The sequence below is a fragment of the Podarcis filfolensis genome (assembly GCF_964270895.1).
Source record: "Podarcis filfolensis genome assembly, chromosome: 8".
Taxonomy (NCBI): domain Eukaryota; kingdom Metazoa; phylum Chordata; class Lepidosauria; order Squamata; family Lacertidae; genus Podarcis; species Podarcis filfolensis.
In genome coordinates, this window is record NC_139611.1 from 32,787,066 (window position 1) to 32,804,271 (window position 17,206).

General features: G+C 45.2%; 1 protein-coding gene across 10 annotated transcripts in view; it reads right to left on the reverse strand.

Moving 5' to 3' along the window:
• Positions 1-6,184: 6,184 nt before the first annotated feature.
• Positions 6,185-17,206, reverse strand: part of ABCC12 (ATP binding cassette subfamily C member 12) — a 60,120-nt gene continuing 49,098 nt past the window's right edge. For all 10 annotated transcript variants that reach the window (XR_014551207.1, XR_014551208.1, XR_014551209.1 and 7 more), the window contains 4 exons: positions 15,688-15,766; positions 13,047-13,160; positions 9,293-9,457; positions 6,185-7,341 (listed from right to left, as the gene is read on the reverse strand). Coding sequence is in view for 4 of the 10 variants with exons in the window: in XM_083625990.1 (XP_083482116.1) it covers positions 7,249-7,341; positions 9,293-9,457; positions 13,047-13,160; positions 15,688-15,766 (451 nt within the window). In the remaining 6 variants the exon portion in view is untranslated. The remainder of the gene's footprint in view (positions 7,342-9,292; positions 9,458-13,046; positions 13,161-15,687; positions 15,767-17,206) is intronic.

Consider the following 17,206-nt stretch of genomic DNA (forward strand, 5'->3'; position numbering starts at 1 on the left):
ATGGAGGCAGCAGCTTGCGAGGGCGATGGTGGGGACGTTGCACACATGAAGTATCACACCTCCACCCCTAAGCTGGGTAGAACCCTCCCGGGCTTTGGGAAGGAGGCGCCAGGCCTCTGATGGGATACTGGATCCCTTCTGCCTCCTTCCCAAAGCTGGGTGGGCTTGGGGAAGGTGGCAGGAGGGCTCTTGGACCCATTGGAGCACCATGGCTCCCTCCCTAAGCCAGGCAGAAGCCTCCCGGGCTTTGGGAAGGAGGCAGCAGGGGGACATTTAGGGGACTAGCCTAGTTCCCCTAGTCCACTGGCTGCAAGCCACTGGCTAAAGCTGGGGAGCAGAGGAGCCAGAAGTGGGGTGTGGCAGGCCAGGAGGTGGCAATTCCCTTTCACCTCAGGTGGCGAAACGGGACAGGCTGCCCCTGATTCCAGCTCCCATCAGCCCCAGCCAACACAGTCCATGATCAGGGATGATGGGAGTTGTAGTTCAGCAGCATCAGGGCAGGAGGCGCAGTTCTCCTAGCCTTCATGTAGAGTGATGGTGTGGTGCTAAGATGAACTCTGCTTCCCTGTGTCAGAGCTGTCACTCTGTCTGCCAAACCAGTATGCATTTGCACCCTCACCCAGAAACGCCTCTCACCCCACCCCCATTGCAAATGTGGCACCCATCAGCTGTATGCTGGAGGGGTGGGGGAAGCAGGGATGCTAAATTCACGGCGGCTTGAAATGCCAGGCTTCTTGATGGGCCTTACGGGGAATTTGCTCTCTGCTATACTGCAATTATGGTTGCTGTCACATCAATCTGCCACCTCCCCCTCCCCCACCTCCTCCTCCTCTTTGCTGGAGCTGCTAAAACGACCCTGTTTTTCATTCTGATCAAGGACCAGAATTTCTACAGCATCAGGCATCTGCTCCAGGGAAACATCACTGCCTTGCACCCACGCAGTTTAAGAGAAAGGGAAAAAAGAGAATCAGCTGGCAATCCCTGTTTGCACTCACTTTCCTGTTTTCCTTCTCACATATTTTATTTCCTCGTCTATTATCCTTTATCTTCACTTCATATTGCCAGGACTTGGAAATCGCTGCTATACATCACTGTCATCCGATAGCACAGCTCCCCTTGTGTCAATGTCAACCAGGCATCAAGCAACTAACCTGCTGTTATGGGTCCTCATCGGCTTTCCCCTTCTCACTGTTGCTTCACCGGTTCGACCCTTGCTTCCTGAGTTTGTAGCATGGGTGATTTCTGGGTTTGGCACCCATTCGCCCTCAGGTAGGGCTTCCTCTTGCCAGTGGCAGGTTGTCTCGCCTACTGATCATCTCACCTTCAAACGCTGAAACAAGGAATTAGTCTGTGGCAATACCAGAAGTCAATGCCTACCTGGAGAATATTTCACTGAGGTACCAATTGAACTGTTTACTTAGTACTGAATAAGGTTGCCAGGTCTGGAACAACCCAGATCCTGAGATTTTAGGGCTCAGACCTGAGTCCTAGGGGCAGTCCTTGGAGATGTCATGGGCAGTGGCGGAGCTTCATGCTCCAGCACCAGGGGTGGACAGCAGGTGGAGGCGGGGCTGGCATGCATCCTGGGGGCAGGGTGTGGCACCCAGCACAGGGGGCAGCCATGATGGCACCCCACCGGGATTGCACTGTCGGGGGCGGTTCGCTCTCCCCCACTCCTCTTCCTCCGCCAGTGGTCATGGGGATGGGTCCTGGAGAGGGAAGTTAATTGGAAAAGGGGAGCAGAGGACAGCCCCCCCAGTGTCTATAATTTACAGCTGTCTCCTGCCCTATTAGTGAACCTTTGTTTGCTGAGGCTGCATGCACAGCACACATTTAAAGCACATTAACATCCACGCTGAATCCTAAGCTCTTATCATTACAAGCCCATGTTCGAAGTCTGTCCCAGGCCCAGATGGCTCCAACTGTGTATGCACCATGTCTTCAAAGTGCATTTAAAGCACATGTCCCTCACCCACAAAGAATCCTGAGAACTGAAGTTTGCTAAGGGTGCTCTGAATTGCAGATCTGTAAGCTGTAAACCACAGTTCCAAGATTTATTGATTTATTGTGATGAAGCTAAATGTTGAAAGATTTAGGACAGATGAAAGTAAAGACTTCTTCCCATAGCATGTACATAAACCATGGAACTCGTTCCCATAGGAGGTAGTGATGGCCCCCAACTTGGATGGCTTTTAAAAAGGATTAGAGAAATTCATGGAGGAAACTGATATTGATGGCAACTAGCCGTCAAGGCTATGTTCTGCCTCCACAATCAGAGGCAGCAATGCTTCTGAATGCCAGTTGCTGGAAGCCACAAGAGGTGAGAGGGTTCCTGTGCTTGGACCTCATTTCTTCATAGGGGCTGCTTTCCAGTGTTGGGGGTGACTTTTACCTTTGCGCCGAAGGCTATCTGTGCAAAATCCAGAGGTTTCTACATAAGAGGGGCAGGTGTGTGCTGCCTCTTTCTTTGAAACTAGATTGGCCTCACTTGGATAGTAACTAGCTAAATTTCATATTTGGGTAGAAACTGTAATTATCTGCAAGATGTAATTGCTACCATGCTTATATCTCCAGCTTTTACAGATATATATGTTGTGGAAAATCCACGTTGAGAGATTTTGTTTCTTGAGGTTACAGGTGCAATATTTTGAGCCTCTTCTGCTCAAAATATTGGGAGCCCCAAGCAGTGCTAGAGAACAGCACATGGAGATGGCTCAAAGGTTACAGTCAACAAGAAAGATTGTGTGTATATGCAAAACATGCATATATTTCAAGTGGGCAAGTTTCCACAAACTAGTGCTGACACCAGGTTCTGGGAAGGGCAAGACACTTTCAGTGCCCCCCCCCCACTCTCCTTCTCCTGGAACTGTTTGGAAGTGTGTTGCACCAAGTTCCACAGAACTTGTTAGTACGTGTTCCTAGGACTGCATAAATTTATGAAGACATTAAAGGGCTCAGGAATATGTTGTGATCTTCGAGGTGACTGAGACGATCCCAGGCTGGCTTGATGGAGTTCATTTTGCAGCAGCGCAGATTATGTGTGTTTGTCGGGGGTTTTTGCTGGCATTTCAAGGCATGATGAGAGATTAGTCAATGTATTGACAGCCATTGTTCAAGCTGGCAGACGGTTGCCAATAAATGCATTAAGGGGAATCTCTGTTGGTATACTGCACCGAACTGCCGAACAGGAGCTGCGGCAGGAGGTATGAGCTGCATGTTGGGGATGGAAGGGAGCGGTGATTGCTTATTATTTCATCTCTGTCGCTGCCAAAGCCTGTTGCTCTGTTTCTCAGGGAAAACTTAGCTGTTAGCTATGCTAGTTAAACTATGGAACTTGCTCCCACAGGATTAGATTTTTTAAAAGCATTAGATAAATTAATGGAGGAGGGAAACGCAGCCACATTGTTGTTGTGGTTGTTTAGTCGTTTAGTCGTGTCCGACTCTTCGTGACCCCATGGACCAGAGCACGCCAGGCACTTCTGTCTTCAAAGCACGCCAGGCACTTCAAAGCACATTGGCAGGGTATAAATAAATTGTTGTTGTTGTTAGGAAGGAAACCCAGACAGATGGGTGGGGTAATAATAATAATAATAATAATAATAATAATAATAATGGCTACTAGCCATGATGGCTATGCTCTGCCTCCAGTCAGAAGCAGCAGTTCTTCTGAATACCTGTTGCTAGAAACCACAGGAGGGGAGAAGGCCCTTATGCTCAGGTCCTGCTTGCTGGTTTCCCACAACATCTGGTTGGCCACTGTGAGAATATGCTGGACTAGATGGGCCACTGGCCCGATCCACCAGACTCTTCTTGTGTTCTTACATTTTTACATGTTTTCCATATTATTTAATTCCAGAAAAAATCAGTTTGAGGGAGTTAGGCAAAATTTGGGGTGGTCAACTGGCATGCAGTTCTTTCTTCAGTGGTTGGGCTCACCTCCTTTTATTCTGACTGGCTGCAATCAAGAGAAAGGGTGAGAAGACGTTTTCTCAGTAGCCGAAAAGTCTTTCATGCCGATTTGGCAGCTCTGGGACACTGGAGACAGGAGCCCTGCTGCAGAAATAGCAACAGTCCTTTGACCTCTTATGACACCCTTGCTGCTGCCGTATACTAATACCAATTTCACTCTCCAAATGTAGCCAAAACAGCACCATCCACACTCGAGGGAGGTATGAGTGGGCTTGGAGAAACCCAAGGCCTTTTGCAGAAAAGGGTGGGAGGTGGTGGAATGGAGTATCCTGGGAAGGGAGACGTGCTTGACTGGCTGGGCACCTGGATTGGTAAACTCCACTCTGTCATGTTTCTGTTGCACATCAGAACTGTCCCCTTCAAAACACTCGGGGTATATCTCCAGCTCTCAGGAGGCCATCTCCTGCCATTTTCTCCCACTGATGGACCATCTGATGGGCTATTATCCTAACAAACAAATTGTCAGCCAGCATCCCTGGCTGCCTCCTCTGATAAAGCATCATTTTCCCTGGCTGGTGGGCTGCTCTCCTTTGGGAACTTCCATCCCTGTGGATGAGTCATGCAGCCAGTATCAATTTAGCAGAGGAGGGTTTGGTTTCCTCCCTTCAGCTCTTGATGCTGCTGCAGCTTCTGAAGGCATCCAGATGAGACTCTTGTCATTGTAGCAATTGTGCACTATCCCTTAGGCATGCAATGTAGAGCTTCAGTATCCATTAGGAGCATTTTAGATTTACACCCGGAGCTCCGCTTATGGCTGCTCGGAAACAGCTTTTGCTCTTTTTTTCTGTTCTCCTTATTGCTGGCGAGAAACAAAAGAACGGCTTTGTGAAACGATTGGAAAAAGAGAGAGAGAGAAAAGATACCTGGGGTAACTCAAAGCCAGGAATTAATGTAGAACCTGAGCCAATTTGTGTAATAGAGATACACACAGAGCTGGCAACCTGGGAGCTTTCAAACCATGGAAACAGACAAATATTAACTAAATTAATATACTCAGACTTCCCAACAAGACTGTTTATCCCATGTGAACAGCCATAAGATATGTCAATTTAACTGAGGGTGGGTATGCATTGCAGTGCTGCTGGTCTTTAATAACTCAAGAGCCACTGAGATTGTCTTTACTGGTGTGGGAATTCACTTACCACCTAGAGGTAACACTAGTAAACAAAATGGAAATTATAAACGTATTGGTGTATAAATTTACAAAGCCCTGAGCAACTTAGGCTTAGGGTACCTCAGTCCATCTCCCTAAACTCTTATATCCCAGCTCAGTCACAGAGATCATCTGCAGGAGTGGCACTGGTGCCTCCCTAAGTTAGCGAGGCTCATTTGACAACAATGAGAAGTCCTTAGTGCCGTCGTCCTGTGACTGCCCTGCTGACAGAGTCTCAGGAGCCGCCTTCTGTGTTAACTTGTAAACAGCTGCTGAAAAGTTTTCTAATCCTTGGGTAGCTGCCCTCGGCCCCAGGACCCTGGCAGCAGCTACCCCGACACCTGCAGTTAAGTCATACATCAGGATGCAGAACATCTTTCGGCCAGAGGGCCACATTCCCTTCTGGGCAACCTTTGGGGGGCCACATGGCAATGAGCACCTTCTCTCAGTCCCACCAACACTGGGAGCACAGCTGGTGGCAAGAGAGAGACTTTTCTTCTCCCATATTGTTAGGTTTGCCATATTTCAAGAAGTAAAAATCCGGACACAGTTGAGCTGTTTTTTGGCCAACTCCCTCCCAGAAGAGGTCCCTCTTTGCTGTCGTTCCACTGGCAGGTTAAGACCTCCCTGTTAAGATGGATCCTTGAGAACTGAGGTGCCGGTGTTGCCTATCACTGGGCTGCTGTCAGGGGAAACTGTATTAATTGCTGGTTCTAAATGTGTTGGGTTCTGAGGTATTTTAACTATTGCTTTTCACTAGTTTGTTCTTATTAGTTTGTATTATATAATGTTTTTAAATGTCTTAAGCTGCCTTGAATCCCAGCTTGGGAGAAAGGCAGTACAGATTATAATAATATAATATAATATAATATAATATAATATAATATAATATAATATAATGCAATATTGGTGCTTTTGCTTGTAGTACTGTGCAGAGAACAAAAGCATATGTTTGCAACAGTGGGCATGTGCCAACATGAAATATGTCTGTTGGAAATAAGAAATTGGTATGTGATAATTCCAAAACCTATAACTGCAAGAAAAGTGAATTAACAAGTGACGTTACAGTGGACGGTATTCTTTACTGCATACTTCAATGACAAACTACAAGAGTGCTTCCTCCATTGGAGCCTATGTATCTTTTTCTCTTCTCTTCTCTGAAAACAGATCACATGGTATGCAGAGAAGTGCTGGGCACATTGCAGCCAAAGGTAAGCGTCTGGTGTTCTGTTTTGTTTATTGACGATTGATTCCAATTGGTGAGATAAGCATATACTTACGTTGTTCCGGTTGAAATCTATTGGATCCTTCAGGTGCTCAACAGGCTGGTTTGCATGGGCTCCTTTTACCCAAATACGGCAGTGCATTTTCCTTGCAAGCACCAGGTACAAACTAAAGGCAGAAGCTGTACCCAGCTAGGCTGCTTAAATCCCACTGTAGTCAATGGAATTGAAGAAGCCCATCTGCTTACAGTATGACAGCCAAATAGATGAATTGTTCCTTTAAAAACCAGCCGGAATTTTTCAGCTGCCTAAGTGATACGTGGTGGTTCCGATCCAACAGAGACCGGTTGCCACAAGTTCCACTGAAATTCCTGGGACTTGAGTTAGTTGTAACTAACTCGTTGCACTGATTTTGGTGGGGCTCAGTCACATCCTACCTTGGCTGAGTTGCAGCCATTGTGACTATGCAGTGATCAGGTCTGCATCATTTGCCTTTAAAGGTTGTTTGGAACGTACAATGTTTAACTGTTGTGGGATGCTAAGGGTGAATACCCTCTGGTAAGTCTGCCGATCATGTTAGCACCCTCTGAAAATGTGCTGATCCAACACACCATGTTAACAGGTTTCCCTGCAGGTGGGCTATATTTTTGAATGAATTCCAAAAATAGCAGTCCAATGCCATGTGTATTTGCAAAGTCCTTCTTGCTCCCCTTATTTAGTTCTTAGTTTCAGCTGCCCCTGGTTCTATCAAGCTTCAGAGTTTGCCCTTAAATGTGGCCTTCAGTGAAGGTTATCATATTTCTTTGTTGGCAAGACGTTAGATATCTATTCTGTTCTTCCTGTCCATATTAAGCCTTCTTTTCTGAAGTCCACAGAGAAAGCACCATTCAATATTTTCATGTCCTAGGATCCGACGTTGCTTGTAGCAGCTAGGAGTGATGCAAATGCGGAATTGGGTTTTTGAAGGAGCTCATCCGGTTTGCCAAACTCCACTATCTGAAAGTCATTGGGAAAGAAATTGAACAAATGTCAGGTGCGTTAGCAAATGTCAAGTATGAAGCAAGAATACAGTGCAGTGGGGTCGTTTTTTTATGAGTATCCTATCATGTGAAAATCACCTTGGGGAAGGAGAATAGCAATGGGGGGGGGGAATACATAGTAATAGGGAAGAAAGGATTTCCTCAGTTCCGTTCCTTTATTGTGGGTTTGCTTTGCCCTGGCTTCCAGTTGTCTGTCGGAGGATTTCTAAAATTAATTGTGGAGTGTGCAGTTTGCCTACGGCTTTCAGTTCCTTTAGATCCTTTAGTTTAATGTGCCCCAGTCTACATTACTGATGAATATGTGTTTTTGTGTGTGTGTGTGTGTGTGTGTGTGTGTGTGTGTGTGTATGTACACACACACACACACATATTTACACTTTAAAAAAAATTATTGGTAGCATCATTTACCCCAAAGTAAGCACAAAGACTTACCATTCCTGAAAATAATCACATTGCCTTAGAAGGCTATTTCTTTGATGTGCTAAACTTGTATGTTTTTCTGCCATTAGACAAGATGAAGCAACAGGCAGCAAGGTGTTAGAGCACAGAGCTATGCCGCCATGCCAGCCTCTGCCCTCAAGTTTGCTGGAGGAAAATATCCCATTGCCAGCATTGAAAGGGGATGGGAGAGAAATTCCATTCAGCCTCTGCACATGGAATGCTGTGGGTGGGGCGGGCACCATCTTACCCTTTGCCTCAAAAAGAAAAATGTATTGGGCCATCCCAGCTCCCTCTGTGAGATTTCAGGTGTCATGCTGATTTCCAGAGCTGAGCTAAAACCATATTTGCTGCCACCAGGAGATTAACAATCTTCCTTGCATCATCTGCAATCGGTGCCTCCCATTTAAAATAACCCACTATATCAGTCCATGCTGCTTATGTGAAAGATTGTCCCTATTATATCCCACCAATAACATCAATTTTTTATATTAAAAAAATGTCCTTGCCCTCTTTGGACACTCAGGTTTTGCATAATTTGGGCCTGGTGCTTAGCAATAGACTTCCAGGGCAGGATGGCTGCTCCCCTATGGCCACTGCAGACCTGGAGAGGCAACAAGAGCAATGAAAGGGCAAGGGAGAGGACATGTTACGACACTGTTCCCCTGGGGCAGGGCTGCCTAATCTGTGCCCCCACCCCACCCGATATTGCTGGACTACAATTCCAGTCATCATCCCTGAACATTAGGAGGCCAGCAGTTAGCCACACCTCCCCTGGAGCACCCAACAGCCTTCTCCACCAAGAGATGCAAGAGCAAAGGTCCGCTAATATCATCTGCCTTAGAAGAGCTATGAGACTCAAAGGAACTGAGACTCTTGCAAAACCTTTAGAAACTATGTTTAGAAGATAGCTCAATTCCAAACCAATTTTATTGGTCCTCGGTAGGAGCTATGAAGCTTATTATCATTATCATTCTTGTCAGGTGTTGGTGTGGTTGCTCAAGAGCAAACAGGCAAGACTCTAACCTGTCTTTTCCGGGCTTTATTATTAGTACAAACTATTTACAGTGCAGAGTGTTGCAAGTCCATGTCTGCTCAGTCACCAGCAGAATCTGGGAGTGGGCGGTCCTTATACCTTCCCCAGCATAACAGTCATGTGACCCCCATCCTTCTTCTCCCCTCTCTGCGCCCAAACCTACTGCGCAGAGTGGGCACTGGCAAAGGAGGACTTGCCTCCCCTCCGCTTTGCTCAGGCTCAGTGTTGAGGCTCTCCCTAGCATCTTCTGGTCCCTTCACCCCCTCCCCACTGGAGGTGGGGCTTCCCTCCTCGCCAGAGGAGGAACTGCTTTGCAAGATCTTCGGAGGCTCCCTGTAACACAACTGCCCTTCCATCTCTCGCCTCTGAGCTGATGGCAGTTCCCTGACAATTATCATTATCATCATTATTATTTACTTCTATGGCTAAATACCTTCCCCTTATCCATCACCAACACACGGTCACACTCGTGAATGGTGTTCATACGATGAGCAATGGTCAAGACGGTGCAGTCGGCAAAAGCTTCCCGGATGGTCTGCTGAATCTGCACATCTGTCTCGGAATCGATGGATGCAGTTGCCTCATCGAGAAGTATTATCTGCAGGAGTAATGATGTTTGCATTAACAATTTTAGAATATGGCCACACATACACCCCAGCAAGCTTTTGCAGAATGCTGGTAAGTGGGAACCATCATATTTTCGCAGACAAAATGTCACAGGGCTAAATTTGCCATCACTCTTCCCACACCACGGGGCACACCTAGCCATGTGTAAATATTAGGCCGTGCGCCAGATTTGGTCAAATCCCATTCAAATGTTCCAGAGGTCAGCCAGGGCTTCGAAAATCCTCCGATACATTTCATAGCAACAAAGAAAGAGTGACCATTGGGGGGGGGCGTTTCTAAGACAAATTTACGTAAAACACCTCATAGAAAACCTGCAGTTGATAATAGTCATTCCAGGTTAGCGTTTCCCAAAGTGTGTTGTGCATTCTCCTGGGCGTACATGAAAGGGTTTCAAAGGGCATAAGGCAGAATTTTTATTTTATTTTACTTGACCATAGTTGTTTTTAGCTACACACGGCAATTAAAAATAGTATTATTAGAAGCATCCCCAAATTACTTTTGCTTGAAAAGGGGCAGGGCAGTAAAACTGAACTCTTAAAAGGGGGATATGAGGTTATTGTAAGTTTGGGAAATGCTGCCCTAGGGCAGATAATCAGAAGTTGTTTCATATACGAGAAGAAATGGCAATATATGAAACAGGAACATATATTAGATAAAATGTGTAACGTAATGGGAAAATGTGTATTAGGTGAAAAGTATGGTATTATGCCCTATATAAAAGGGATGGGTATAAAAACAACATGGAAGGGAATGTGGGAAGTCAAATTATAAGAGAAACGTATAACAAATTTGAAGTTGAATAAAATAAAAGGAGTTGTTTCATATACAATAAACATCCAAACACATTTCAGTCTGAAACAGCCTCTCTCAGTGGGTCTGCTAAGGTCTTCGTTCTCATATACCATTAAAAAGAAAATAAAAATTTGATGCCTTTCAGTTCAATTTTCCAGACATAACGTAATGATAGAAAGCCAGTGGTGTCTCTGCTTGGGAAACCAGATACTGCCCTTTAACAATGGTGGGAGTAACAAGCAATACACATCAACATTCCCAAATGGCAGAGAGACACTGCCATGGACACAGACTTCGCAAGGACTCACAGACACCCATTGGAAATGGGCAACCAATTACAGCTTCCCAGCACAGAACCACCTGTTGAAACTGATGTGGAGGTGTGTGAATTTCACACACCTTAAGGTGTGCGTCGCTGAAATCTCAACAGGTGCACCTTTCCTCTCCCCTACATGACACACTTCACCTGCCAAAAGCAGACATTCTCCCTTCTGCATGTTTATTGTGTTATTATAGTTATTTAGGACTCAGCTGGCATAAAAGAGTCCTGACTCTCGCGCTCCCTTTGCAATGAGTGTAAACAGGAGCTCAGTGCCAATGGCAGTTACGGCCTTCATTGAGAAAGCAGAGACAGCTTTCATTTGGTTCTTCCCCTTCCAGAAGTGACTCTGCTGGCATCCCATTCTACCTTGTTGCACCAGCGGGACAGATGAGACAGGAAGGCCCTCCCATTGGCCAGGGTGGAACCATGTGGCTCTCCCCCTCCCAGAATTTCTTCCCTGAACTCAGTCTGGCTGCAGTAGAGGAAGAATCCAGGTGCCATTTGGCTCTGCCCTGAACTGCCTACACCAACAGCCATCTTGCTTGGTCATTCTGCAACTTCATTCTGTAACAGAATGAAGTATGTGCCACCTGTGCTTGGGAAAGAGCCACGCCTTGGTGGTAGAGCATTTGCCTTGCATGCAGAAGGTCCCAGGTTCAATCCCTGGCATCTCCAGGTAGATATGAAACCCTGGAGAGCTGCTGCCAGTCAGTGTGGACAACACTAGATAGACCAATGGACCAACTTGGTATACAGAAACTTCTGTTGTTCTGAACTGTGTTAGAGACATAAGGATAGGGACCCAGAAACAAGCCTAGAGGTAGTGCAGCTGGTGAACACCCAGTGCCAGCTAATAATTTGGTTTACAGGTTTCAAACAAATCATGGCTTCCCACTGTTTGAAGGAGGGGCGTGGTGAAGTTTTTCAGCATTCAGGAGGATCTGGTACCATAAACTGTGATTGCCATGGAAGAGCCCAAATTCAGTATCCTTTAAAGTCCACTTAAACCAGTACTGGGATTCATTATTAGCTAGGGCAGACAAAGCTGACATCTTTTCAAGAAGGGAGAAAGGACAAGGGGGTGTGCTAGTCATCTAAAGCAATAGCACCACCTTGCTCTTAGGGTAAGGATGGCTGCTCAGGTAGCAGCACCAATAGAGAAGGAAGCAGGACCCACCCACACCAGACCCTCTGAAACATTTGCAAATATTTGCAGTTGCTTTGACAAGTTCCATGATGGTGGTGTGTCATCATGATGAACGTGAAATGTGCCCCAAATTTATTATTATAGCTCTTGAACTGTGCTATAATTTCAGCAGTTTGTCATATTAATGAGGCAACATAAATCAGCACAGCAGCACAAATAAAGCGGGGTGGAAGTATCAACACAGCAGGGGAGGAATGAATGGGAAGAACATTTGAATGAGGTCCAATAACAGAAAGTTATTGAAATCGGCTCTGGGGGCTCTGGCAAGCTCAGGAACAGAATGTAAAAAAGAACCCTGGCTGGATCAGGTCGAAGGTCCATCTAGGTTCAGCATCCTGTTTCTTGCAGATACTTCTGGGAAGCCCACCAGCAGGATTTCAAAGGAAGCAGGTCTCTCTCACTCATCCCTGCAAGCAGCTCTGCTGTCAGAGGCAGTAAATGTCCCTGGGTACCATTTTGTTGGTGGGACGTGGGTGGTGCTGTGGGTTAAACCACAGAGCCTAGGACTTGCCAATCAGAAGGTCGGCGGTTTGAATCCCTGCAACGGGGTGAGCTCCCATTGCTCGGTCCCAGCTCCTCCCCACCTAGCAGTTCGAAAGCACCTCAAAGTACAAGTAGATAAATAGGTACCGCTCTGGCGGGAAGGTAAACGGCGTTTCCGTGTGCTGCTCTGGTTCACCAGAAGCGGCTTAGTCATGCTGGCCACATGACCCGGAAGCTGTACGCCGGCTCCCTCGGCCAATAAAGCGAGATGAGCGCCACAACCCCAGAGTCGGCCACGACTGGACCTAATGGTCAGGGGTCCCTTTACCTTTACCTTTACCATTTGTTGGGAATCAGAAGAGTGCTGTTGTGCTCAGGTCCTGCTAGCAGGCTTCCCACTGAAAGCAAGAGCTCAAGAAGGGCCCTGCTGGGTCAGTCCAATGGACCATCTAGTCCAGCATCCTGTTCTCATGGTGGTCAGTGTTCCTGCGTTGAAGTATTGTCTACACTGACTTGGCAGGGGCTCTGCAGGGTTTCAGGTGGGGAGTCTCTCCCAGCCCTAACTGGAGATGCAATTGGGGATTGAACCTGCGACCTTCTGCATGCAAGGCAGATGCTCTACCATGGAGCTACAGCCCTTCCCTTTAGAAATGAATGCAAAGATGGAGAAATGCAGGAAGAAGTGTGTTTTTAGGACCGAGGGTGCCTTATGCATTCTGGAGCAGTCGAGAAACAGCAACTGTTCCGGGAACTCACTTTTGAATTTCGGAGGAGCGCCCTCGCCATACAGAGCAGCTGCCGTTGCCCCACGGAGAAGTTCTCTCCATTTTCAACCACCCCTGCTTCTAACTTTCCTGGCAGTTTTGAAACCTAGGATACAAGAGAAACGCCACCATGATTACACATTTTATTATTTGTTGCACACACAACAACAACAACAGGGCAGAAAACCATCTTTGACACAACATCACTGGTCCCTGTCAAGTATAAGGAGATGGATGTGCAAGAGGGAAGAGGCAAAAGCCGCTTGAACGTTTGATGGCGGCAGGCAAGGGTGAGAGAGTGGGGAAGCAACTGAAGGGCAGGCGGAACGACGAAGGAGTGATGTGAATAAAAGATCTGGCATGGAGACATTTTGGGATGGCAATCAGATTCTGTCTTGAGCAAACAATCACCGCACAATGGTGATACCATATGGAAAACATACACCACCTGGCCAGGTTCAAGGTTCTTGTGTTTTTTTACAAGGCCCTTAACAACTTGGGTCCAGGGTGGCTCAGGGACCACCTGATCTCTTATATCCTTGCTCTGTCATTGAGGTCTTTGGGGGAAATCACTGTTAGTGGTCCCCATGGCTCAGTTGCACGACTCGCACCACAAGGAGCCATGTGTTCCATATAGTGGGACCAATTTTGCAGAGCGGGCCCCTCTCTGTTGAACATCTGGCACTTACAGAATGAATACTTTATTATATTATTATTCCATCAGGCTTTTTAACTGAACTCTTGGATTCTGTAGTTTTAACTCATTTTAGCCCTGTTATATTGGGTCTCTTGCACACCACTTAGAAATGAATGTGGTATACAAACTGTTGAAATAAAGAAAGGAATTAATGAAAAAATGAGAAATCCTATTTCTTGTGTGTGTGTGTGTGTGTGTGTGTGTGTGTGTGTGTGTGTGTGTAAAACTAACTACCAGCCAATAGATTGACTCTCTCTCTCCCCCCCCCCCTACCCTAACCTCTCTTTCTGGTTTTAACATGATTTGTTTCCCAAAGGATGGAGAACACCTGTGGTTCTCCAGATGCAGCTGAAGTACAGGTTGGGGTGAATCTCTCTCTCTCTCTGTTTTGCACATTTCTACATGAGTTTGCATTTTTTTAAAAAAAGGTGAAAGTCCTCATGGAAATCCATCAGCACTTAAGTGTGAATTTCTTCTAATATAGACAGTTTGTTTGCAATTTTGTCTAACACACAAATTTTTGTGAAGCGATTTCATTTAATATAATGCATCTTTGTATGCTATTTCCATGAATATATGTGCATTTATATACAACCTTTACCCCAGTATTTTCATTTTTGTAAAATTTACCTGGCTAGAAAATGGCGTTGCAAAATTCGGAGAAGTGTAGATTTTGAAGGACGGCTGTGTTCTGGTTCTTGTATTGTTTCAGAAATTGCAGATTAAACCGGTTCATTTCTAAATGTAAACCGAATTGAACTTCTCCTCCATTCCTAACCACAGCTCCCATAATTGGTCAACATTGGCCATGCTGGCTGGGGCTGATGGGAATTGGAGTCCAACCACATCAGGAGGTTTCCCCATCCTTGACCTGGACCCAGAGGATTATTGGCTGCTGAGTCAATATCCCAGCTTAATCTGTTTGGATTTCCCTCCTCTCACATGGAGCACTGGTGGCAAAGCAGAACAACAAATTGAAATCCTCCGACACCTGGGCAAATGCTCAGAGCAGCTTGTGTAAACATTTATAGTTTTACAATTAAAATGAAGGTGGGGTGGCGGGGGAGCCGATTTTATTAGAGCTGCTCTAAGGCTTTGACAGGTGCTACTGCCTCCAAGCAATTCTCTGCTCATCCCATGCTTCTGGTTGGAGGAGAAATTGCAGGTAACTCAAGCTGGGATACTTGGGCAAGTGCCCAGAGTCCTGCTGACCCAGGAATTGATTGACTCTAGAGGACCTGTTCTATTCCACTTCTTTCTAAAGCTTCTAAATCTGCTAAATTCCCAATTTTTCTTCCTTTTCTGCTAAGATTCTGTCGATCTTCTGTCTACTCGTTAGCTGTCCTGAGCTACCAGATCACTGCCTTTTGAGCCTGACAGCCTTATGAACACTATGAGGTATACATCTCATACTATGTAATTTTTTTACAAGGGGAAAAGTTGTCTTGCTGTAGTTTGAGTGGTCACCAATAGGTGTAAATGGTTGGGTGGCAGCAAGGGAGTTGGGAATAGGCAGATTGTCTCTTTGCAATATGGGGGCTGCATTTATACAACTGAAGGCACAACCCCAGCACACACACACACACACAATTTGGGCTTTCTGAAACAATACAAGAAACAAAACACAGCCATGCTTCAAAATCTACATTTCTCTGAATTTTGCAATGCCATTCTCCAGCCATCAATTATTTCTGTCTTAAAAAAAAAAAAATAAAAAGAGGAAAGGACAATTAAGAATGTAATTAGTGAACATTAATTGTTCAAATGTTAAATGGGACTGAATATTAGCCACATTATTCTCACTACTGTTTTGGTATCTTGTGATTAATGATGCATGGTTAACAGGGAATCAAAATTTTCCATACGCTGTCATTTTACACCTGGCAATAATAGATTAGATTGGGAAAACAAAGAAATACATATATATATAACATACTGTGTTTTTCATAAATGTTCTGCTCAGAGCTTGCCAAATTTGATCGTCTGTGTGGTCTTTAAATGGATCTAAGTTGTACCTGTAAGGTAGGAATGAGAATGAAAGAAACACATTGCCCCTGCGAAAGAAAACATTGCCTGCTGCTGCAGTTCTTGTGGACTAGACCCTTGTATTCATTATTATTGCACAGGTGAGACTGAGGACAAGAAAGATGGAGGGACATTGTTGCCATGTCCTGTTTGTCAGCTTCTGGAGATATTGGATTGTTTGGAACAGAATGCTGGACTAGATGGGCTTTGGTTTGTTTGAGAAAGGCAACATCTATGCTCTTAAGAAGTTATCTGTGGGATATATCAGCCTCATATAAACAGCATGCATAGCTCTAGTTAAGGCATGAAGGGATTAAGATCATAGAGTAAACTGTCCTGCCAGGCTTAGCTAGGTCACACCCCCTCACCTTGGGAGGAAGGGTTACCTACCAAAACCTTTGTTCTCTCTCTGTTCCACCATGAAAACAACCAGAAAGGATGTCTGGGCTAATCGCTCCAAGCCAGACCATTTGGGTTTAGCAAGCCATCTTTGTGTTTTTATACAAATAATTTAGAAACATTTACCAATTGTGACGCTAAGTTAAACTGCCTGTCTTTTGTTGCTGCTGCTGTATGGAAAAGCACGTGAATCTGTCCTTTGAAGAGTTTGTAAGTAAACCATTTTTAACTTACCAAACAGTGTGGTCTCTTTTTATGTTAAAGGGAAGTGGGAGCTTTGGAATAAACTTAGTAGGTGATATTTTAAAGGTCTAACAGCCTATATTTCCACACTTCACTTTGCCGCATGTTTTGTGATTTTAAATCTTTGCTGGGGCTTTCTCACCAACAAGTACTTGCCCCAAACCAGCATCTGGGCATCCAGGGAATTCTCATTCTACTATTTTAAACCAATTTATTAACCAAAATACCAACATTATTGGTGTTAGCAAGGTCATTTAAATAACACCAATGGAGTCCAGTGAGAAAAGAAATCCTGATAACATTGTACTGCATGACCATTGTATAAGATCTCCTTATTTACCTGCAAAAGAACTCTTTCTCTCATCTTACTCCATGTGTTTAACCCTTGACCGGCTCAACGAGACATTATACTTTTTACATGCAAATACATAGAGTTCTGAAACTGAAAAGGGGGCTTCCATTGCCTTACACTACAATCCTATGCATATTGACTCCAAAGTAAGTCCCACCATGCCCAATGGCACTGCAATCTGAAGCCATTGACTTGGGAATAAGTTGTACTGAGCTCTGTGTGACTTACTTCTGAATAAATGTACTTGGACTTGAACCCCTTTACATACAAACCGCGGCATTGACTATTTTAAGAATGACTGGCTTATGTGTCCTTATGTCTGAGGGGTTGGGTTTTCTTAGGATGCTTCTTAGGATATTTGTTTGACTATGTACAACGTTTTGTGTGCATGCATTTTTCTTTCTGGTATACTATAACTTAAAGGAAAGGAAATACA